The sequence below is a fragment of the Pan paniscus genome, chromosome 14 (genome assembly GCF_029289425.2).
Source record: "Pan paniscus chromosome 14, NHGRI_mPanPan1-v2.0_pri, whole genome shotgun sequence".
NCBI classification, from domain to species: Eukaryota; Metazoa; Chordata; class Mammalia; order Primates; family Hominidae; genus Pan; species Pan paniscus.
In genome coordinates this window covers 95833178-95857564 of record NC_073263.2, presented here as the reverse complement: position 1 = coordinate 95857564, position 24387 = coordinate 95833178, and the positions used below count along the sequence as shown (strand labels likewise).

The 24387-nt window shown below is 38.4% G+C and overlaps 1 protein-coding gene across 2 annotated transcripts in view; it reads right to left on the bottom strand.

The window, feature by feature from the left end:
* The window catches only part of GPC6 (glypican 6), a 1178972-nt gene that overhangs the window by 86073 nt on the left and 1068512 nt on the right, over nt 1–24387 (bottom strand). Inside the window, exons 6-7 of one of the 2 annotated variants that reach the window (XM_034936849.3) lie at nt 20763–20906; nt 16304–16333 (exon numbers count right to left, since the gene is read on the bottom strand). In XM_034936849.3, the coding sequence (XP_034792740.1) occupies nt 16304–16333; nt 20763–20906 (174 nt within the window). The remainder of the gene's footprint in view (nt 1–16303; nt 16334–20762; nt 20907–24387) is intronic. The other variant, XM_003832020.8, reaches the window with a different exon arrangement.

Genomic DNA, 24387 nt, shown 5'->3' with positions numbered 1-24387 from the left:
ATGAAATCATACATGTGGAGAAAAAGATAACAAATTCCCCTTTCTATGCCTTGGAATATGGGAGTCCCAAAAGTATCCTGAGAATATTTGCTGTCTCATGTTGGTGCTGATAGACGCTAAACTACCAAAATATTTAGCGGTAAAAGTCCCTTGAGAACGTTATTGTTGATAAAATACCAGTGGGGGAGCTGGAGGTAGACCCTCCTTTTCCCACGCTTGCATTTCTATAATAGATAGTCTCATAGGAGGAGGGAACAAGTTACTCTGACTTAATTTTCCTTACTCACAGAGTGCCCGTGTTTGCAAGCTGGAAAGACTCTTCGAAATCTCCTTTACTTTCACTCACTGTGTTGCTTCCCGCCATTTAACTAAAAGAGGAAAGGTTAAAGGACTCACTAAAGTTTCCAGCACATTTTCTGTGTTTTCACTGCAAAGTGACAACATGTAGGCCATAGAATTCCTCTTAACAGCGAATTTTAAATGAGTTTGGATGAAAAGGATAGTCAATGTAGGTTTATTGATGGTAACAAACCGACCATCTTGTGATGGCTGGGGAGGCTGTATTTACGTGGGGGCAGACTTTTGCTGTGAAACTAAAACTGTTCTAAGAAAATAAAGTCTGTCAGAAAAGAGGATCCATCCTGTTTGTGAAAGTGGACAGTGGATCCAAGGAGTCTGATTCTACTTTTTTTCTTTGTGATTATAATTTTGTGAAATAATTTTATTTCTGTTCCAGAAATAAAAAACCTAGGTCTTGTTCTGGCTCCTTATCTCTGCACTTCTGATCTGCTGTCCTTGTGCCATAAATCTTAACTTTGTGCCTCTGTTTCTCCTATTATTTTAAAAGGAGAGGAGTCAAGATGAGGGAAGATAAATAAGGTAAGGTAATTCTCTATTTTGGAATATATGTGCCTGTGTGTGTGCCTGTGTGTGTGTGTGTGTGTGTGCACAAGCACACCAAAAATACCTGATCTTAGTGGAAGAAAATATAAATAAATACAGTCAAAGTGATTTTAGTTATTTCATCTTTCTGGATTCTAGTGTTCTCACTGGTAAAGTGAGGGCATGGAGATGGATGTTAACATCCCTTCCAACTCTAAGCATCCCTGAATGTAGAGCAAATTCTGGAAATGTTTGGAATTGCTTGTCCCTGGTAGTAATGTCAATCTGCATGCCTGGCTCGATGCTATCTTACCGGGTTCCCCATGTGACCACCACGAAGGAGCGTCTTTGAGGGAAGGAGGTCATGGTCAGAGCTTCTAAGGATCAGGCTCTCGTCTCATTGTCGTCTTGCTCTGCTTACCCAAACAAGTTATCTTGCTTTTAGACTTGGTGTGAGTCAGCCCAAAGCCAAACATGGTAAACCAAAGAGCTCTTCGGGTCACACGGATCAAAAGGGTTGGGAAGGAGCTGACCTCAATCCAAGAAAATGCAATTATTTGAACCCAGAAGACAAAAATGTGTAATAGGGATTTTAACCAAAAGCCAGTAATCCTGGAAGGGCTTTTTACAATTCCCATGAGCCTTTTAAATAACTTACGCTGAAAGCTTCTTATTGTTTTAAATCAATAGAGCCATAGCTTTTACTCCTAATCATCAGTTCAACTGAAAATAATTTACTTGATATTATACTATTAGTATATAGGAAGCGCTTATAAAATGAGGACCTTGAATCCCAAATTCCCATGATCAGCAGTCTTTGAGAATATAACAGTGATTTAATGAAAAGCAAACTCAGGTGCATAGTTGATTTAATGTTCTGGGAACACACAATAGTTACTGGCGTCCAGACTGACTACCCTCTGCCCTGCCTTTCACCAAGTTCCTTTCTTTACTCCCCTTGGAGTGAGCACAAATGAGTGAGCCACGTTCTTCTCCAGGCTTCATCATAGAATTCTCTGAAGTTGCTCTGGGCACTAAAAATAGTCCTGGTGTCAGAAAGGAACATATCTTTCTTCTTTCTTCTCTTCTCCTCTTCCTCCTTTCTCCCTCCCTCCCTCCTCTCCTCCCTTCCTTCCCTTTTCTTTTCCCCAAACAGAGGCACTTATGAAAGTACTGTGGACGACAAAGAAGAGACAAAATAGCAGTAAACCCCTAAAATGTCTGTTCACCTCTTGTTTGACCTTTGACGGCAATAGAAACATCACAGACACCATGAGGATTCTAACGTTAGGCCCCTGGGAACAGAACATTCGGCCCTGGGAGTCTCTTCAAGAGAAACATCAAATTGCTGGTTCCAGTTGTTTCAAGTTTTACAAATGAGATATGGAATGTGAAAACCCTTTGTCTATCCTCACGCACGTCACAAACGTGGCGTATCCTTATTAGTATTTGGTGAACGACTATAGGCTGCCACGCAGATTCTGCTTCAATCTGGAACTATGCTGCATTTTCTGAGATAGGACAATGGGTGGACATAAATCTAGAACAGAAATTAAAAAACAAAAACAAAAAAACCCAGGTCTTGTTCTGGTTCCTCAGTCCCTTATCTCTGTGCCTCTTATCTGCTATCTTTGTTCCATAAGTCTTAACTTTGTGCCTCTGTTTCTCTTATTCTTTTAAAAGGGGAGGTGTCAAGATGAGGGAAGATAAAAATAGCTGCAAGATTCTTCTTGTGCCTGTCATTCCCCATAGTCAAACCTACTCTCGAAGCGCTGATCATTTTACAGTTAAATTACAGTTGGTAACTTGTCCCTGTGTTCACCTTCAAGGGAGTTTTTTTAAAAAGGCTATTTCAAATGCTGTTCACCTTCACATTCAATTCAATCACCTATTTTGGGGTTTTCATGTCCTCAACCAGTATTTCTACCTTGTCTGGCTTGAATTTTTTTTTTTTTTTAAGGCTTTCATAGATGGTCCTCGGTGGTGACGTGAGGCCACAGGCATGTACGCTGCTCTCAGAAATGAGTCACTGGAGAGGCCATGGGTCCCCTGCCTCTCTGTGTGCCATCATTCCTCTAGGTTATTTTCATCCACCATTTAGCTGCATCCTTCCCAAATACCTTCATGTAACTTGAATCTCTTATCAGCTTCCCAAATGTTCACCCTGGGACTTTTCATTGTCATCTTGCTATGTGGCTGTAACTTGGAGAGAAGCTCCAGTGTTAACTTTATTCGACAACAATGCCGGAAGCCAGCATTAGCTTGCAGTTCTCTTCTAGTCCTCAGCGACTAGTCCTAAATGTGCCGAGAAAAGCTTTATTTAGTAGCTTTAGCTCATCTTAAATGCTGCAGCAGGAAGCCATATCAGCCACTTCCTGTAAAGACTAGGGCTGGGGCAAGGGTGTTTACCTACAGGCTTTGAATTGAAGAGTCATTGAATAAATGAAAAATCTTTTAAAAAATCTACTTGAAATCCTATCGAATAATTTAAATCTTTGTACTTAAATGTTCTTGAGATTTTTCTATTTGTATAAGAAGTTTAAAGGGTTCAAGTGCAATCTTGTTACATGAATACATTGCATAGTGATGAAATCTGGGTTTTCAGTGTAATTATGCCATGAATATTGTACACTGTATTGCACCCATTATATTCTCATCCCTTGGCACCCCTCCCACCCTCCTACCCTTTCCCTCCAGTGCCTATTACTCCACATTTTATGTCCATATGCACACATTATTTAGCTCCCATTTAGAAGTGAGAATATGTGGCATTTGACTTTGTATTTATTAATATGATTAATAAGAATAACAGCTAAGCTTAATCTATGATTGTTATTGCTATTATTATCACTGGTGTTAAGAATATCTAGGCTGAGTACAGACAATGGCTGAGCTAGGAGCTTTATGCACATTGGCTTCTATCATCATTACAAACAAGATTTTACAGATCCGAAAATGAGATGAGATTAGGTAATTAGCACACAATCACATAGTCAGGATTTTGAACTTGGCTTGTGTGCTTGCAAAGCTTTGAATTTGGCATTTATGCTGTGCCATGTGCAAATTAAAAGGGGCTGTGCATCTGGTGGGCTGGGGCAGGCTCCGCTCAGGGGTTGGGAGGGATGAGAAGAGGAAGTTAAGGGAGCCGCATCCCTAGACTGTGTGGAGCTGGCTTCTTTCACAATCCCGTCATCCTCATTTGGACCACATGGATGCAGGTTTTATGAGGCTGTTCTTTTCTCTCTCTACCTTCACTTGCTCCCTGTCTGTCTGAGGCAGGGAATAAATGCATGAATAAATAAATGAAACAAAATACACATGTGTGCCAGACCAGTCTATCTAGCTGGTATATATTAGATGCTTCACTAGCCCATCAGGTCCAGAGTTTTGGCCTGGGCAGACTTCTGGGTGGTCTGAAGGAGAAACTGCCAATTTCAGAGTTTAATTCACTCTGGTTCTGCAACCCACAGCAGAACCGCACCGTGTGACCAACCCTGCTGCTTTTGTGGAGCCTAGCACCTGAGGCTGCCACAAATATGGCCAATTTTGTATCTCCATCTAAAAAGTGCTTTTTTTTTCTTTCTTTTAAGAAAAATAGAATGCACATATTATTTTTGTTTTCTTATTTTTAATTTCTATTTTTATTAAATTAAAAATCTATTTTTATTACTATTGCTATTATTATAAAGCAAATCCCATAAAAGGGATATTTTAACTGGGCTGAAAACAGTAATCACCATAGTCTGGAGCATAATATTCCACAATAGCAATTGATTAAGTAGTTGTACGAGACACACTGCCCATGAAAGGTATTCTGTAAAGACTCCCCCTGCCCCAGGCATTCCAGGGATTTGTCTAGTCCTGGTCCCTCTTCTCTGCCTGATTGGCCTGGGTAGGTGTAGTCGTCTGCTTTCACACTGCTGATAAGACATACCTGAGACTGGGTAATTTATAAAGAAAAAGAGGCTTAATGGACTCACAGTTCCACGTGACTGGGGAGGCCTCACAATCATGGTGGAAGGTGAAAGACATGTCTTACATGGTGGCAGACAAGAGAGAATGTGAGCCAAGCAAAAGGGGAAACCTCTTATAAAACCATCAGATCTCATGAGACTTACTCACAGTCTCGTGAACAGTATGGGGGAAACTGCCCCCATGATTCAATTATCTCTCACGGGGTCCCTCCCACAACACGTGGGAATTATGGGAGCTACAATTCAGATGAAATTTGGGTGGAGATACAGCAAAACCATATCAGTTGGTAAGTAATGTACGAAGGAGAATCTTTCTAGGTGCCAGCAAGGAGAAAAAATAAAGGATGTACCTGAGTTTGCCTCTCTGAAGGTCAGTGTTTACGGATATAGGTGACATCTTTTAGTGAAAATAGTTCATGAAAGAAGCCCAACAGTAAGGGTTCTGGAGAAGTTTGCAGCACCAAGAGCTTAGGTATTGGAGTGAAACTATGTGGTGCCTGGGGTCCATAGGCTCAGGCCTGGGGAGCTCTGGGGCTGCTGAGATGGGCTATTGCCTTTGTGGATTGGAAGTTTAGGGCTGAACCTGGAACAATATTAACCAATAGTACCAACTACCACATGGCCCAATGAAATAGGGCTTCCTAGAATATTTATCAGAAACAGAGAACTCAAAAAATAACTGTTCCAATGCTCTGCTCTAAAATGGTATGACGTGCCACCAAGTCAAATGATGCTGGTGAGGTTGTGGAGAAAAGGGGATGCTAATACATTGCAGGTGGGAGTGTAAATTAGTTTAGCCATTATGAAAAGCAGCATGGCAATTTCTCAAAGAATTCAAAGCAGAATTACCATTTGACCCAGCAATCCCATTACTAGGTATGTTCCCAAAGGAATACAAATCATTCTACCACAAAGACACATGTACATGTATGTTCATCGCAGCAAAATTCATAATAGCAAAGGCATGGAATCAACCTACATGTCCATCAGTGGTAGAACGGATAAAGAAAATGTGGTACATATACACCATGAAATACTACACAGCCATAAACAATGAGGTCATGTATTTTGCAGCTACATGGATAGAACCGGAGGCCACTATCTGTTCCTATCCTAACACAGGAACAGAAAATCAAATACTACATGTTCTCACTTATAAGTGGGCAGTAAATGATGAAAACACATGGACACAAAAGAGAGGAACAAAAGACACCAGGGTCTACTTGAGGGGGGCGAGATGGAGGAAGGTGAAGATAAAAACACTACCTATTAGCTACTAGGCTTATTATCTGGTTGGCGAAATAATCTGTACACTAAACCTTTGTGACACGCAATTTACCTATGTAACAAACCTGCATGTGTACCCCTGAATCTAAAATAAAAGTTTAAAAAACAATCTTAACTCAGAGTTGGTGAAGGAAGTTACCTTGTTCATGCCTCCATGTGTATTTTCCTGCACATTTCCTAAAATCAGCTAACACTGCAACATGAAATAGAGCATGTAGGAGTCAACAAGTTGGCAAGAAAGTAACAAACTTACAAAGGCTCCAAACTAAGTGAAAATGGGGACCCAGAAAAGAAAACAAGAGTACTAAGAATGGATTTGGTCCAAAGGACATTCCCCAGACCCAGATGACCTTAAGCCTTGATGGCCTTAGATTTGCAGGGTGGGCAAGGACAGGAGAGTAAAATACAGGGCTTCCCTAAAGTGACGAGCCAGTATCACTAACCCACCACATACAGCCGGGGTTCCCAAGGGAAAATCCTTAGGATAAGATGAAATAGAAATACCTTTCAACACAGGCCACCCAGACTTTCTATTGATTAATTTCCAAGGAATATAAACTCACAAAAAAAAAAACCCACAACAGAAACAAAGAAAACATGACATCTATAAGGAAATAAAGCACCATTTGTAAGAAACTGCAGAAATACCAGATGAGACCAGCAAACTCTTCAGATATTAGAAGTATCAGACACAAAGTAAAAAATAACATGTTTAAAATGGAAAAGGTAGAATTTAGAAATGTGATGAGGAGGCGGATACTGTTGAACACAGGACCAAGCACATCTGAAAATTAATTCATTAAGTACTAGAAAAATAAAATCATTGACGTTAAAAACTAAGTGGCTGGGTTTAATGCCAAATAAAATAATTTATTTAGCTGTTTAATAAACCTGAGAGACTAAATCAATTGAGAAGTAAATACATTATTACCAGCTAAATACATTATTCTGAATGTGGCAAGAAAGAAAGAAAGGTTAAGAGATGTGGAGGATGGAGTGAGACAGTCTCACATGTCCAATCAGTTATTGGATGAGTAGAGAAAGAGAGTGAAAGACGGTGAAGCAATATTTGAAGACATAATGGCTTAGAATTTTCCAGAACAATCAAAGAAACCAATCATGAAATTCAGGAAGCCCAATACATCCTAAGCAAAATTAATAAAAAAAGAAATCTATACCTACACATTATGACGAAATTATATAACAACAAAGGAGACCCTAAAAGCAGCTTGAAAGAAAATACAGATTACTTAAAAGGGAGAACTGATAGCAAACTTCTCAACAGCAGCAGTGGAAACCAGGAGACAGTGAAATATAAGCATCAGTGCACCTGGAGAAAATAACTTTTGACCTAGAATTACAGTTCAGCACAAATGTCTTTCAAGAATGAGGGCAAAAAGACATTTTCAAATAAAACTCTCAGTAAAGGAAAACTTATAATGTGTATTCCAGACCAAGGAAGTCACTCTGATGGATGGTTTTACGCAATAGGAATGATAACCAAAGAAAGTGGTAAAATGTGGTTGATTGTATATTAAAAGTTCCAGTATAAAATGGTAATAACAATCTTAACTTTTGTTTTGTGTAAAACACACACAACATTAGACAGAATGAAATTATCCCATAATAACAGCATATAAGTTGGGAGGAGAATTATCAGAATTAAGGTGTTCTAAGGTCCTCTTGTATTGTTACAAAAGAGGGCAAGGTATTGATGTATTAATTAAACTTGGACTTTGATAAGTTAGGATGCATGTTAAAATTTCAAGGGTAATTATTAGAAGAATAAAAACTACAGTATTAGGTTCCAAACACTAAAAGAAAAAGAGTGAAGTAAGAAAATATCCTCAATTGACCCACAAGAAAGAAGAAAAAGAAGACTAAAAAGATGAGACAAATAGAAATCGCAAAATGAGATGGAAGAAATAAATATCAATATTTCTAGTACATTTAGGTGAACTAAGTGTTCCAATTGAAATAAAAAGATTGTTATTCTGGATTTTAAAATAAATCTAGCTATGTGATGTTTATAAGAGACACATTTAAAACATAAGGGTTCAGAAAGGTTGAAAGTAAAATGAAAAAAGATATTTCAGTTAAATGTTTTTAAAAATTTGGTGTAACTACATTAATATTGGAAAGAAAGAGACTTTAAGGCAGCAGTTAGTAGAGAAAGGAAATCACTATATATACTGATAAAGCTCAGTTCACAAGAAAGATAAGTTTTAACTATATAGATGTGAAATATATACATCATCCATAAACATTTGTTTCTAGAATTTTCCATTTAATATTTTCAGACTGCAGCTGACCATGAGTAACTGCAACCACAGCTTTCTGTGGTTTCAAATGCAGTTCAAAAATATTAAATGGACAATTCTAGAAACAAACCATTCACAAGTTTTACACTGTGCACCGTTCTGAGTAGTGTGATGAAATCTCATGCTATCCTTCCCTGCCTCTTCTTAATTGCAAGAAGGGTGAGTATAACACAATAAGATATTTAGAGAGCGCGTGCACGAGAGATGATATTCAATAACTTTTATTACAGTGTGTTATAACTGTCCTATTTTATTATTAGTTATTGTTAATTTCTCCCTGTGCCTAATTTATAAATGAAACTTTATCATAGGTATGTATGTATAGGAAAAAAACAGTATATATAGGGTTTGGTACTATGGGTGGTTTCAGGCATGCACTGGGGGTCTTGGAACATAGCCTCCGTGGATAAAGGGGAGCTACCGCAAAACAAAGAAAAATAGGTCTACTCGCATAGTGAAAATCTCTCTTTCAGTAATTGATAGAGCAAACAGATAAGACAAAAATCAGTAAAAATACATAAGATTTGGGGCCTGTTCTGGAAAGGATCCTCTTATCTTCTTCCCTCTACTCTTCCATGAAGCAGAGAGCGGTGCCAATTCATGTGTGCCATTAGGAGCTATTGGAAGCTGCTACTCACATTTTGTTCACAACAACTGAGTGTTCCTGAATTTTAAAAAGTAGTGATGAATCACAAACATTTATATAAAAATAGCATTCTTTGGCTACAATTTGGTAAATAATTGTAACAATCTCTGAGTTGTCCACCTATTGTTATTGGGCACAAAGAGTGGAGAGTAATTAAAAAAGAAACACACACACATGCACACACATGCACACACACACTCTCACACTCACATACACTATACCCTTCCTTGTCATACTACGATCCAAGTTATTGAAAGTCAGCTTCTTAAAAAAATTCCTAAATATTGATTTTACTTCTCATTCTCCAAAATCATGGAGGAAGGAAACTTTAAAAAATGATTATACTGTAAAAAGCTTTTAATTTCATTCATTTTGTCAAAAAAAACTTGACAAAAGAGAGCATGAGGATCCTTTCACTTGAGCCCTCACCATTAAAATCCTAATGAAATACTTCTTGTTCCTTGAAGACATTTTGCATAAAGAAGATTTGATTTTCCTGAGTAACTGGAAACATTTTTGTGCAGACATGTCTTGCACTAAAGATAGCCTCTGGGTTTTTGGATTTTATGTGAGTAGATCAATTAGGGCAGTTTGCTGCCTCTATGTTTTCTTCTCAGAGCTCTTCTGGACGTTTTGTGTTTACCCTTTTTTTCTAGCATTCAAGGAGCTGCAAAGAACAAGCAAAGGAAATGCTTAGCTTTTTCAAGTACAGAGATGAGTGTTTTTCACAGAAATGAATGCTGGCTGCTTTGGGGAGTTTTCTGAGGTCAAAATCCCTTAGAATAAAATTTACAAAGTCATTGGTTTCCTGCCTCATCATGCATAAATAATTTATGAATTTGTATTCTAAGTTTTCTTCCAGCTGAATCAAAGCTCTACAATTTTGCAAATAATTCCACGCAGAAGCCAATGACACACACATTCCTGAGACTATCACTGACATGGATAAGTTTGCTGTTGCTGTCAGCCAGTGCAATTTCCCTGATTAACCTGTAAAAAGTGTTCTCCTTCAATGAAGGCTGTTCAGAAATCAACTGATATTGTACAAGAAGACAACAGCAGGTTCCAGAATGTGAATTCTTGGTGATTTTAAATGATGATGTATGAAAGAGACAGAAAGGGAGAACAATTTGATTTGCTGCAGCCAGTTTGGCCCAGAAAGAAGAGCAGAAAAATCGCTTTGCCTAAGCAAACACGACATGAAGTCATACAAGAGCAGCTCTCACAATGTGCAATATCAAAGCCTCATTTAAAATACATATTGTCTGGATCTGAAAGACATCTAGATGCCAGTAGTAAAAGGTTTTTGCTCATTCTGTTTCTTTATTGCCACTTTTCTCCTATTTCTTGGCAACAACTTCTGTATCCTCCTTTGAGACACTGCCTTCAGATTTGGGGTGGGATCCTTTGCTCTGGTTGAATGATGATTGAACTCAAAGTTCAGGTAAGCTCCGTTGGCATCCGATGCTGAAAATCAGCCTGACCGAAAAAGGATGATGGTTTTGTAGGACAATGTAGATACCCCCTCTCTAATAAGAACTTAGATTTCTCCTAGGATTCTAAATTTTTTTTTTTAAAGTTAGTTCTTTCAAAAGACCATAGAAGAGTTGGTTCATTTGCAGGGCAATCTTTACAAGAGCATGGTCTGATTTAAATTATAATTATTTTTGCCTGTCATCCTCTAAAGCAGAGGTGTCCAATCTTTTGGCTTCCCTGGGCCGTTTTTTGGAAGAAGAGGAATTGTCTTGGGACACACATAAGATATACTAACACCAAAGACAGCTGATGAGCTAAAAACAAATTGCAAAAAATCTCATAATGTTTTCAGGACGTTTACAAATTTGTGTTGGGCCGCATTCAAAGCCATCCTGGGCCACATGCGGGCCATGGGCTGTGGGTTGGACAAGTTTGCCCTAAAGTGTTGTGAGTTCTTTGATTATGGTCTAGTCACCTACACATGGTTCATGTTAGTGCACAATAAATATGGTGAATAAAGGAAAGACTGATTTTTCTGTTCCTTTTCATGTAAGGTTTGTCTTAGGGTTGGAGAGAGTAATGACATGGATTTTTATCAATTTAAAAATCTTGCCTTCATCATAGTGTTTGTGGTCGATAATGTTACTGTTCACTAACATGTCCTTTTTCTCTCTCTATGTGAGGCACATAGGAACATATGTCCCTGACTTCCTGATGGCTTGATAATGTGACTTGCTTTGGCCAATGAGATGTGATCAGTATGATGTGACCCTTCCAGGTAGAGACATGAACAGCCACCTTTGCCACATTCTCCATTTCCCCTGCCATTGTGACAGGTGAACCTCCAGATAATGGCTGCTCTGTCACCCCGGGTGCTGGAGTAAGGGTGATGACCACATGTAGCTGACTCACAGCCAATGCATAATGAACACTTGGCACATACAAGAAATAAACTTGTGTTGTTGTGAGCCATTTTGGGGATCGTTTATAGGTGTGGCCTTGCGTGGCCTGGTCCATCTGGATCAATACAGCATTGGAAAAGCTTCTACAGATATCACACAAACCAATTTCCAACAAAGTATTTGTTAGCCAGCAATATAATGGAGCTGCTGCTGGTGGTGGTTCATTCATTGACTATCAACCTGACTTTCTATTTTTTGATAGCTCAGCCAGTGTTATGGGTATAAGAAAATACCCATGAAGTCAGAGCCTTTGACGATAATGACTGTGAATGAACTTAGTAATAAAGTTATTGTGTATTGCAAATAGCTTTCTACCTTTAATAGTTATGAAGGGAAGTCAATTTTCACTCAGATGGGTTCCTTTTCATCTGCTTTTTCTCTACAATGTTTATGTCTGAGGTTTATTGCTAGCAGTAAAGAGTGTCCGAGTATGTTATGGGAATAGCCAAATTCCCAGTCCTTTAAAATGTATTCCATAGGCCCCAGAGTCTGTTAGAAGCTGATTGATTATACAGCAAATACACCAAAACTGGTATTTATGAAATATCCTATTTCTTCAGCTCTATCTCTCATAAGCATGAACATCACATTTGGGAGTTGTGGTGCAAATATCTCAGACAGCTAAGAGAAAATATTGTTGCAGATTTTCCATGACAAGGAAAAGGTTCTTTAATCTATCCAGTAATTTAATAAAAGATCTATGTCAACTGATGAGGCTCATGAACAAATATTTTTAAAGGTATGGTTTGAGCAGTTTAGTGTGGCTTGTCTATCCAGACTTCCATAATCAATCCACCAAAACACCAATTACCTAGCAGAATAAAGGACAGTTACCGTGAAACGAGTGTGCAGATGGACTTTTGCATCTGACTGGTTCATAACTGACAACAAAGCTTCTGTTTAATTTGTTCAAGGTTTGGGCAGAAAGTTCTGGCTTAAGAAGGGAAAATGAGCTATTAGACATGGCCTATATTAAGGACGCTACAGATGTTTAATGTTTTTAATTTGCATATTTGGCCAATGATTATTCATTTGTTAATATGCCTTCTACATATTCTTTTTTGGCATAGTCAATCTGAGATTGCAAAATCAAACTCCCACTTATTGTATGCTAATATTAATATTCCATGAGCCTCTATACTATGTACTGTTCTCTGGAGAAGACATAGCATGTCTAACTGACTTGGAAAGTAACGGCTTTTCTAAACAGTCACTTGCCTTTTGATGACGCCAGCACTAACAACATGCTATAATGTAGATTGTACATAGCAGCTAGTTTTACTAAGTGCTATGCAACAGAGAATAACTCAATCAATAATTTATTGATAGATTGATATCTATAGAATGCATCAATTTGGGTTTAGCTGAAGTCTAGGAATTCTGAAAGAAATTTTAAAGCCTGAAGCAGAAAATAAGCATATCAGCATGCCATAAAATAGATATAAAATCTCTAATAGCCCTATTTTGGCTCTGAAAGTGTAACATTTCATTTTTTATGATACAGAGGTCACCAAAGCTCTTGCTTAAGTGTTTCTGAGGATAAAGGAGAGTTTAATCCAGAGTTGAAAAGAGTTTTGTTAACAAATCGCCCCCAACATGATTTAATATAACTCACACTTAATATTAAGTTGTGCAAAATTGTTCCCCTTCCAAAACATGTTGCATAACATTATTTCGTTGTCAGAATCCATATGATTCTCTGAACATGTCTTAAAGCAGTGATGTGGACTGGGCTTTAGTATCTCCCAGGGAGTTATGTAGCCAGAGTGAGTGTACTCTTCCTTCTCCCCAGGGTATACAGCCCTGTGCAATTAAACACAACTTTGCCAGGACTGAAAGAGAGGTCTATGTGCCTTCTATTTTCACTATTCTTACACATGCCCAAAAGAATAGCTTCTCAGGGATGTAAAAATAGTTCACTGCCCATTGGGTGTGAACTGAAAAATCCACATAAGGGCAGGAGTTCCATCCAGGTTTCCAACAGTGCATACCATTGAATTAGATTCGTGCATCCTTCCACTCCATGGAATAAGCAGAATATCCTGGAGATAAGCCATCATTTTATATATGTGTCTTATGATGTTCCCCACTTGGGCCTCATCAATCACAGCCTCCTAAATGGAAAGAAGCCTGTGACAGGCGGCTCTCTCTGCTACCACATGCTGCTGATGTTGCCCGGAGAAGAGCAGAAACCGAGACAGAATAAGTTGGGTGGTTTGGTTTTAACGTTTTTTTATTTTCTCCCTGCTTTGAAAGCTCACTGCATTTTGCTGCTGTTATTACCAAGGGTTCATTGAAAATGAAACTGGGATGTCTCAGTGGGGTTTCGCAGCAAATAGATAAAGCAAGTTCAGGCAAGACCGGGCCGTTCACAACCTGAAGTGGATGAAGCAGTAGCCATTTGTTTGCTGGGGTGAATGGGACATAATTTATTCAGCTGCAGCGGAGGCTGAAAGCCAATCTGGCCTTGACCCATTTATCTTTAGAAAACTAATTAAAGTGGAGAATCTGGCTTACTGTTGTTATTGAGGTTTTACTTTTTTTGTTCAGGCCAAGCGAAGACTGAGGGTGAGTGCATGTGTGTGTGTGTGTGTGTGTGTGTGAGCACATGCGCGCGTGCGTCTTCGTGTGTGTCTGTGTTGGGGTGGAAGGTGGGAAATATCAGTTTCACCTAAACACAGTGGCTGAAGGTCTAGATAATAAAGCAGTTTCTTAAGCACAGCCTGACATCCTTTTGAAATGCAAACTAGTGGATTTAGCTGGGTGCAGAATCCTTTGAGGTGACAATGAAATGCCATGGCAATTTAAAATGAACAACAGACAGTTTCCTGATTTCTTATAACCAACAGTTTCTAAATCGCACCAAAACAGCCCCAAAGAGGCATGGAAGAACATTTTTATCACCAGCATTTTACTGAAACTGGTACTAACCATCAGGCAGGAAATAATGCCAGAATGTCAGTTGCTTTGTCCATTTTGTTTCAGAACAATTAAAAAAGTTGCATATCTTGATGATCTTCTGTAAGTACTTAAATATGTATGTAATAATATTAACAACATGTTTGTCACCAGTGACCTACCGACGAATTTCAAAAGTTACAGTGTATTTTTGGAAGATTCATATACAAAACAGACATCTGGTTTTTGTGTTGTTTGTTTTGGTCTAGATAAGGTTATAGGGACAAGTAGGGAAGTCCAGCAGACACAGGGATGTTATGATATGTATTCATTCCAGTATGTTCAAGGAAGTGACAACTCTTCAGGAAAGCTACAAGGGTCATGATGACCATTACATAAGGAAACTGAACTGGACCAGCTGCAGGAAAACCTGGAGCTCCCAAGAGATTGTGTTGGAAAGGGCAGACACTACTGACTTAACTGAAGCCACTTTAGTTATCAATGGGACCAATCGAACAGAACCCTGACTTGTCCCACCCATGATGTTTTCCCCTCCCCTTTCCCTCTTAGTGTCAGGAGCCCTTGAGCTATTTGTCTTCCCTGTCCCCTTCTCAAGGTCTTCCTTTCTGCAGCGTTCCTGTTCCAGATTTACCTCCTAACTTTCTTCACCCAAATTGCCCTGGTCTCAGGGCATATGGATATGGGCATATGATCTCAGGAATAATGAATGGGGATAGTACTCAGGGGACAATTTCTTTTTAAAAACATGATTTCAAAGAAGGGATTTTAGACATTGTGTTATCACTGCCTGGATTTAAGGCCAAACAGTTAACACTATGATGTCACAGGTGTGCTGCACAAATAAATATGTACCCCTCAGGTGAGAGTCACCTTCCTTCCTCAGTCCATGATACCATGTAGAGTGCATGTATTTAAGAAGTGTTATCAGGGCTGGACACAGTGGCTCTCGCCTGTAATCCCAGCACTTTGGGAGGCCCAGACGGATGGATCACTTGATGCCAGAAGTTCAAGACCAGCCTGGCAAACATGGTGAAACTCCGTCTCTACTAAGAATACAAAAATTATCTGGGTGTGGTGGTGTGCACCTGTAATCCCAGCTACTCGGGAGGCCAAGGCAGGTGAATTACTTGAACCTGGGAGGTGGAAGAGGTAAGATTCCATCTCAAAAAAAAAAAAAAAAAAAAAGTGTTACTAGCATGCAATGGTATTGTGGAAACCAGATTAGATAACTGACTATTTTGGTTAATATAGTCAAGTAAGATAGCCTGAGTGTTCTTGTCCTCAGCCCCATATTGGGGGTAATCTTTCAAGCAAAAAATATCCAATGTTCCCTCTCCAAATGCTCTGAATGCTCTGAAAGATATCAGGAAATTCAAGTAGAAAACGAAAAGCAAACAACCTATTTTTTAATCCCTTGAATTTTCTATGTCTCAGCTAATGGAAACATTAGCACCTTATGCATGAGGGCTGATGTTGGTTTGTTCTTATTAGCACAAGAAGAAAAAGGCCAATATATTCTAACAGGGAAGAGCTAGTTTTCCAGGCAGACTACGCATCGTCTGAACATTGGGACAGAATTTAAATCAGCCATTCCATGAGCTGGTCTTCCACCAAGATTAGATTGAAAACTTGGCCATTGGAAAAGAATATGAAAATGGTTGTTAACCATAAATCACAAGCAGAGAGGAAACGACTAAACAAGTTGGCTATGTGCAGTATTCAATCCACTCCAGATAATTTGGAAAGGGATAGTGGAGGAGGAATTTCTCAGGGACTCTCCGGAATGACTGTACAAAGACAAATGGGAATGAGAGGAAGAATAAGACCAATGCTTACACTATGCTGCATAGTCCGCCACACAGTCCTCTGGGAAGCAAGAGGAAAACAAATTTAAAGGAAAAAGAAAAAGAGATTATTCTATACATAATAGCACAGAACAGGCACAAAGTTGAGCTTTGTTGGTTGGCATTCCACCCATCCCCACCCCAAATTCCCTCAGAACGACCAGTAGGATATTTGAGAAATCCACAGCCACAGTACAGTGTTGAATACTTACTGGAGATTTATGGCTCTAAGTCATCACCAACTTGTTGAGTTAATTTCCAAACCTGGCTTTTTTTTTTAAATTTACTTTTATAAAATATATTCCTCTAAGATACACCATGCACAGTCCATTTTTACTCTAATGAATCAGCTGGAATAAAGTAACTGACACTCCCTGTCCAAGTGCGTCTGTGAGCTGTAGAACATGTTGTGCTCTAATTTTCTGAGCTGTACAACTAATTGCCTTTTACAGAGGCTAATTTGAAATACCTTTTGATGCTCAGATCTTAAAAATCGAGCTATTTTGTGCTGATTTATTTTTATACTTGACATTTCCAGTGAATTGGAACCGTCTTTTAAAAAATTATAGTTTCACATCAAATTATGTAAGAGAATTTGCAGAGTACACATTTAAGAATAAAGGAACATAACCAGTCTCTTCCTGAGTACAAACAATAATCTCTGGCCTGTTTGATTGAAAGTCATTAATAGTCAGCTAGGACAGAGGGGCTTCTAAGGGGAGTTTGTTGGTGACAAGAAAGCAACGTGATGGTAGGATGACTCTGTTAACTGAATTACTGCAGTTGATAACATTAGTATCCTCAACAAATCATGGCTGTTGGCGGTAGGGACTGCGATAGTCTCAGATGAGTTGGCTTTCCATGAGCAGCTAAATTTATAAAAATACATTCACTCATTCTTGGATAACACAAACCACTTTAGGGTAGTATGTCTGAAAGCTTCTGACTACCTCAACTGCTTCTTATGTGTATATAACTTTAGAGGAGCAAACGGAAATGTTCCCTAGAGATACAAAAGAATTTATAAGTTCCTTATAAATATAATAAGATGTTAAATGATGGAACTGGTGTATTTTTTAAGAGAGAGTTTTGTTTTCAATTATTTTATATAAGGTTTAGCAGCAGTTTACTCAGCTTGGGGTTGGTAGTTTTATTTTTAAAACAAACCCCATAATGACCAGTTCACATTAAAAAAATAGCTTTAGAATAACTGATATAAGAACATTTACCAACAGGGCCCAAATTTATTACCACAGGTACTAATTTAAATGGCACTAAGAAGTAACTCTCCAAGTGCTTTATAGTTATTTTCATTTTGGCAAAAGGGGTGGGGTGATTGGAGTAGTGTTTTGATATCGTCCTTTGAAGCATTTTTCTGCTGAAACACTTCAAGAAATGAAGAGAAATCTTTTCCAATTATCCTCCTTTTCTCAGACACATGCTTCTTATAAATATTCAGGAAACATCTTTTCCAGGGAAAATTAAAACAGGAGTAGGTAATATGAGACTTGTTTATAAACAGCCTAAATAGGCTGTAATGGATGACAGACCCATCTGGATAGTTTCGCAGTGCATCCTTCTTAAAGATGAGCATGTTTGACTGTTGGACTGGAGTCTGGCCAAGGATAACTCCCCCAACTTTCCAGCGTTCAGAGCTATATTGGAGCCCCAAAGGACGAAGGCCTCAGGAGAGCCAATGGCTGCTGAGACTCTGTTATTAGCTTTGGACCTAACTCGTGTCTCTCAGGAATAACCTCGGTATAGCTCCGTTTGATGCGCAAACAGTGCCTTGTTCTCAGGAGCTGAGCAAAGTGGGCTTATGGCTGGCTGTGCATTACACGTCACTAATTCTTACCATTTGGGAAGGGATCAGAATTTAATAAAAAAATCAGTAAAACTGCAATTTTCACTTACAGAGCCTGAAGCCACACCTTTGAGGAAGTAAATGCTACATGCTGTCTGAGAATGTTTTAGAATAAAATTGGCTTATTGATTTAAATACTTAGGCACAGAGTCTGGTCCTTGGCTTTTACTTGTAATGATACGTTTAACCATTACCAATCATTTTCAGAAAAAGATGGATAAAATATATTTTTGAGGGGTGCAAAAGGTAGAAGATTTTCATTCTGTTTGCTACTTGTCTATACTCTCAAGACCTTTATAGCTAGAGCATTTTGAACATTACCAATAAAGTTCCTTTATAAAAGGTTCAAATCTCAATTTTCATGTCCGTCAGATTTTAAACACCAGAGAAAATTCTCGAAGTGTTGATGCTTTACTTAGTTTATGCTAAGCTGCAAAAACATTGTCTTTAGAAACATATTTTTCTTGCTCTACTTCCCCTGTTTAAGGGTGTGTGTTTATTTCTCCCGGGGATGAGGGAAAATGGCTTCTCTGTTTCAGAGGGAAAAAATTAATTAGTTGCCATACATATCATTATATTATTCAAATTCAGTGCAATTTTAACTAAGTGCAAAATGTACCCCAGTTCTTTTAAAACTTTTTATTTTATTTTATTTTATTGTGGTAAGGATACTTAACATGACATCTACCCTCTTAACAGTTTTTTTTTTAAGTGAACAATACACTATTGTTAGCTGCAGGCACAATGTAGTACCTCAGATCTTTAGAACTTATTCATCTCACATTGTACTCCTGTTCTTAAATTAGATTTTACAAAAATTCAGAAAAGACTGAATTGTTCCAATAACTAAGTTAGAGCCAGTGAAAATGGGAAAAAAGGGACCAAACCCATACTCACCATTTGTCCTCTGGTTAGAAAGATCTTGATATACAATGCAATTTGTAAAGTAAAATTTAAACAATATAATCTAATGAAAACCATCATTTCTTTAAAACAGCTGACCAGTTATTTGGTGGAATCTAATTGGTTGTTTAAAAGAAAAGTGGTGACTATTTTTAAACTTTTCCTGAAACTGCAATAGAGAATAGATGTAAGCCGCTGAGCGCGTTGGCTCATGCCTGTAATCCCAGCACTTTGGGAGGCCGAGGCAGGTGGATTGCTTGAGCTCAAGAGTTCGAGACCAGCCTGAACAACATGGCAAAACCACGCCTCTACAAAAAAATAAAAAGCTGGGCATGGTGGTGTATGCCTGTGGTCTCAGCTACTCAGGAAGCTAAGGTAGGAGGATCACTTGAGCCCAGCAGGTCAAGTTTGCAGTGAGCCATGATCATGACACTGCACTCCAGCCTGGGGCAGAGTGAAGCCCTGTCTCAAGGGAAAAAAAAAAGAATAGATATAAGCCAGGTAAAGTAGAAGGTTGCAGCAACTACAAATATCTACACTAGAGAGAAGGTTTTATTTGCTAATAAATGGCAATAAATTTATAACAAAATGTAACAGTTAGTTACCCCTTTATTTTGATACTTCATGGATAGGCCTTTAGGTTGTAAGCACATTTGATTTTTATAGACAGAAATGCTGAGATGTACTTACTTTGAGGCCAAATTCAGCCAATATAATCTTATGAGTTCTACACTATAGAAGGATATTAACTAAAATCATAAAGCAATTTATAACAGTGACTAATAAAAGTATTTTCATAACTGGCAGTCTTTGAGATCTGAGTTTATATGACACAGTCAGATGTGGTTCAAGTGCTTTATGACATTAAGGATTTTATCTGTTAATTTTACATCAAGATAATTGGCAAAGCAACATTAATAGCACTAACAATTGTAGGTATATAAAGTGTTTACAGTACTACAAATGGAAGAAATTGAATTAAAAATAATCAGGCAGTATTTCTTTGAAATTATGAGCTTTTTTTTATAGCAAAATTTGGTCTTTAAAACACATTTAAAAATTGTATTTACTATGTTTATGGTTGTATTTTCCGAGTATTATAAACTGCTTTGATGATGGATATCACTGAGTCCCCTGACACACATCTAAACAGCTCAAAGAGTGACTAATTCTAAGGATTCCAACTTTTTAAAGACACATAAAAAAGAAAAAAAAAAATGATAGTAACATTGATTTGGGGTTTCCGGGCAAGGTCTTTCAAACAGAAAACTTTGCAAATAAGAAGTCATAATAAACTTGCATTATATCATAATTGAATACATAACCATTTTCAGAAAAGAACTGAAGCAGATGAGTAAGAAATGTGCTATTGCAATTATATCTCTGGAAGAACTGGCAACTTAGTTTTCAAATTAATATTTCATGAGAAATAAGAAGTTGAAAATGTGGTCACTGCACACATGCATTAATAGTTTCTTAATGGATTAATAGATTTCTTAAATAATCCAATACATGACCCAAAAGAAAGATCCCATTACTTTTCAATATTCTAATTAAGAACAGAGGCAGATATAAGCATGAGATGACTCTTATAACAAACTTTTCCAGAATCTCCTGGGAGTTTCAAAGAATGACCTTGGTAAAACAAAGCATCCACCATGGTTATCAATCTGAGAATACTCACCAGCCGGTCCAAGCTTGTGCCTGCAGCAGTTGTTGGTCTTTCCTCAGGATTGTAGGGCCTGAAACGTGTATTAAAATTTTCAGGAGCTGAGCGGGCAGATCTGAGGGCTGGAGCAGGTTTGGGCTGACCACATCCCTGAAAGACCTGGAAGAACCATTGAAAAGTAAAAACAGCTATACAATGAGTTTTCTCCTAAATTCATGAAGCAGAAATGTGCAATGCAATGGTGTCCACATTTCTTATGAAACTTTTACGTCCAATAAACTCTAATTTTGAAATGTAAACAAGTATAACCACTAATATAACAGAAAGAATTACCCAGACAGATACACAGTGACCAACTATAATCCCTGACTCATAGTTTCAGCATACACAGTCAATCTTATTATTGGTAGATACATATTTGCAAATTTGCTTACTCATTAAAATTTATTTGTAACCCCAGAATTAATACTCACAGCACTCTCATGGACATAGAGACACAGTGCCAAAAAATCTGAGTCATGTTCCCAGCTGAGGTTGGAGAAGACACTCTCCTTATTTCAGCTCTCAGACTGTAAACAAGTGTTCTCTTTGTGGTCTATGTAGTACAATGTTTTTCACATTTTTGTGCTTTTTCTTGTTGATTTCAATGTTTAAAATGGTCCCCAAGCATCGGGCTGAAGTACTGTCAAGCTTTCCTAACCACAAGATGTGTAATGTGTCTTATAGCAAAAATATGTATGTTAGATAAACTTCAAGCCTGAGTTATAGTGCTATGAGTTCAATGTTAATGAATCAACAATATATATTAAATAAGGTGTCTTTTCACAGAAACACACATAACACAAGGCTACATATTGATTGGTTGATGAAACTGTTGTGCCCAGTGGCTTGCAGGAGCCTAACCTTGTATTTCTCATTGCTGCAACGGTTCAGTATTTGCTAAGTCAATGTTTGCAGTGACTTTATAGAACATAACTACAATAAAGAGAATCAACTGTACTAAAAATAGGGATTGCAATAGTTACTCCACAGGATGATTTCAGGATTAAATGAATTGTATCTCACTTTTACATACTTGAATTTGGCATTCTATAAACATCCGTTTGGGATTCCTGTTATCATGACAAATTATTTCATTGTATAGCACATAAAGCCAAATAATTTCAGTGACTCCCCTTTGAGTAATGAAAATCTCTACTGGAAGAATTCTTTAAAAACACTCTCTTGAGCAGTGGTATAGAAATAGGACAAGCAAATGTGGATGAAATCCATATAATAACAGCTTCCTCTAATTTTGTTGTTGACAGCTGTTCATGTCACAATTAAGATTGCTATGGGAAATCAAACATTTTATTGTAATGATCTTAGGGACTGAGCTGCCAGTTCTTTTCCACAGTGATTTCACTCAGGGTGGTGTGGAGACACTTCCTTTGCTGTTTTTAGAAGCTTTACACTCTGTGCTGGTTATCGAGAGATAATACCTTTACTAGAACTACAGGAAATGCAGTAACATTTTCAGGAAACTTTGATGAAGTTTAACTTTATTCTATTTCTTCCATTTCTCCATAGCAGATGATTTTTCTAGATATTTTTCCTTCAGTAAACTTTTTGGGGTTATTTACGTGGGCTGATCCTTAACTTGCATGTAGTACACTTGCAATGCATTCGTTCCAGTTTTGTTATTTCATTCTGTGTTGTTTAACTCTAAAATAACCATTTTTCATCACGCATATGATGTGATTCCACTGAAGTACGCAGAGAGCTCCTGAGTGCCATTCACAATGACAAATTCCGTCTTGAGACACAATTCATTTTGTTTTACCACTACAGCTAATTTTTCTTTTGTTGTATTCAAAAGTTCTCCTTCAACTCAGCATTTTGCGGAGCGGCGGTACTTTGTCTTGGCATTCCTCGAGATTGCTCTTAACACACTATTGATTATTCTTCTCTCACACAATTTCTGAAGCTGATGGTGTAAACCGGTGTGATAAAGATAGTGGGCCCTTTTCTCCCTAGTGCCTAAATCACTTCCCTCTGGCAAGGTCGCTGCTGATGGAGGGCATTAACATTTCCAAAGCTCCAGGGATCTGTTGAGTGTGCTATTCTGGATTGCTTTGAAAGTGACAGCTGACTTTTAAAAAATGTAAAGCCTAAGGCGAAACAATACTAATGGCCTTGCTGAGATTTCATGAAGCCATGTACTGAAAGAGTTAATGGACTTTTTAATTCACCCTTTGGGAAAAATCTGGCTCACTGGGTTAAGTTAAATCAAAGAAACACGAATGCCCTGAAAGAATATTAGTGTTCTAGGGAGATATTTCATCATAATGGAAAAACCTCACGTTTGCTGGAATTTTTTTTTTTTTTTTTTTGGAGGGAGTTAATTATTACAGAACATAAGTTAGTTAATATAGCCTAGTAGCTTTCTGTTATTTAGGTCAGGTTTGGATGTTGAAGATAGCTTCCATGCAGAAATCACTGGGTCTGTGACCAAAACTGAGGAAAACACTGACTTCTAATTACTTCGGAAACAACACCTGGCCACATAATCAGGTGGAGACCTACATAACAATCTGTCACAACAACCTCACATCTTGAAAGCCCCTAAACAGAGATGCTATCATACCCTTAGAAAAACAGAAGTGCCATAAAAGAAACCCTTTAGTGTGGAAGTGAGAGACAGGACTAGCTGGATTTCCTAGGCCGATTAAGAATCCTGAAGCCTAGCTGGGAAGGTGACCGGATCCACCTTTAAAAACACGAGGCTTGCAACTTAGCTCACACCCGATCAGGTAGTAAAGAGAGCTTAAAATGCTAATTAGGCAAAAACAGGAGGTAAAGAAATAGCCAATCATCTATCGCCTAAGAGCACAGGGGGAGGGACAATGATCGGGATATAAACCCAGGCATTCCAGCCAGCAAGGGCTACCCTCTTTGGGTCCCCTCCCATTGTATGGCAGCTCTGTTTTCACTCTATTAAATCTTGCAACTGCACACTCTTCTGGTCTGTGTTTGTTACGGCTGGAGCTGAGCTTTCGCTCACCATCCACCACTGCTGTTTGTTGCAGACCCACCGCTGACTCCCACCCCTCCGGATCCGGCGGGTGTCCACCGTGCTCCTGATCCAGCGAGGTGCCCCTTGCCGCTCCAGATGGGGCTAAAGGCTTGCCATTGTTCCTGCACGGCTAAGTGCCTCGGTTTGTCCTAATTCAGCTAAGCACTAGTCGCTGGATTCCACGGTTCTCTTCCGTGACCCACGGCTTCTAATAGAGCTGTAACACTCACCCCATGGCCCAAGATTCCATTCCTTGGAATCTGTGAGGCCAAGAACCCCAGGTCAGAGAACAAGAGGCTTGTCGCCATCTTGGAAGCCGCCCGTGGCCATCTTGGGAGCTCTGGGCGCAAGGACCCCTCCATTACAGAAGTTCCCAGCCTGGGGATCAAGAGCTATTTTTCAGAATTTTACAAAACCTAATGAGAATGGTTTACGAAGGAGTACTTTGCCGTTGTTTTTGCTTAGAAATGACAAAAAACTTTTGTATTAGTCTTATACTGAGAATATACCTTAACATATATCTATCATATAACTTAGATGACTTACAAAGTAAAAATTAATAATTTGATGTTTAATACATGTGTC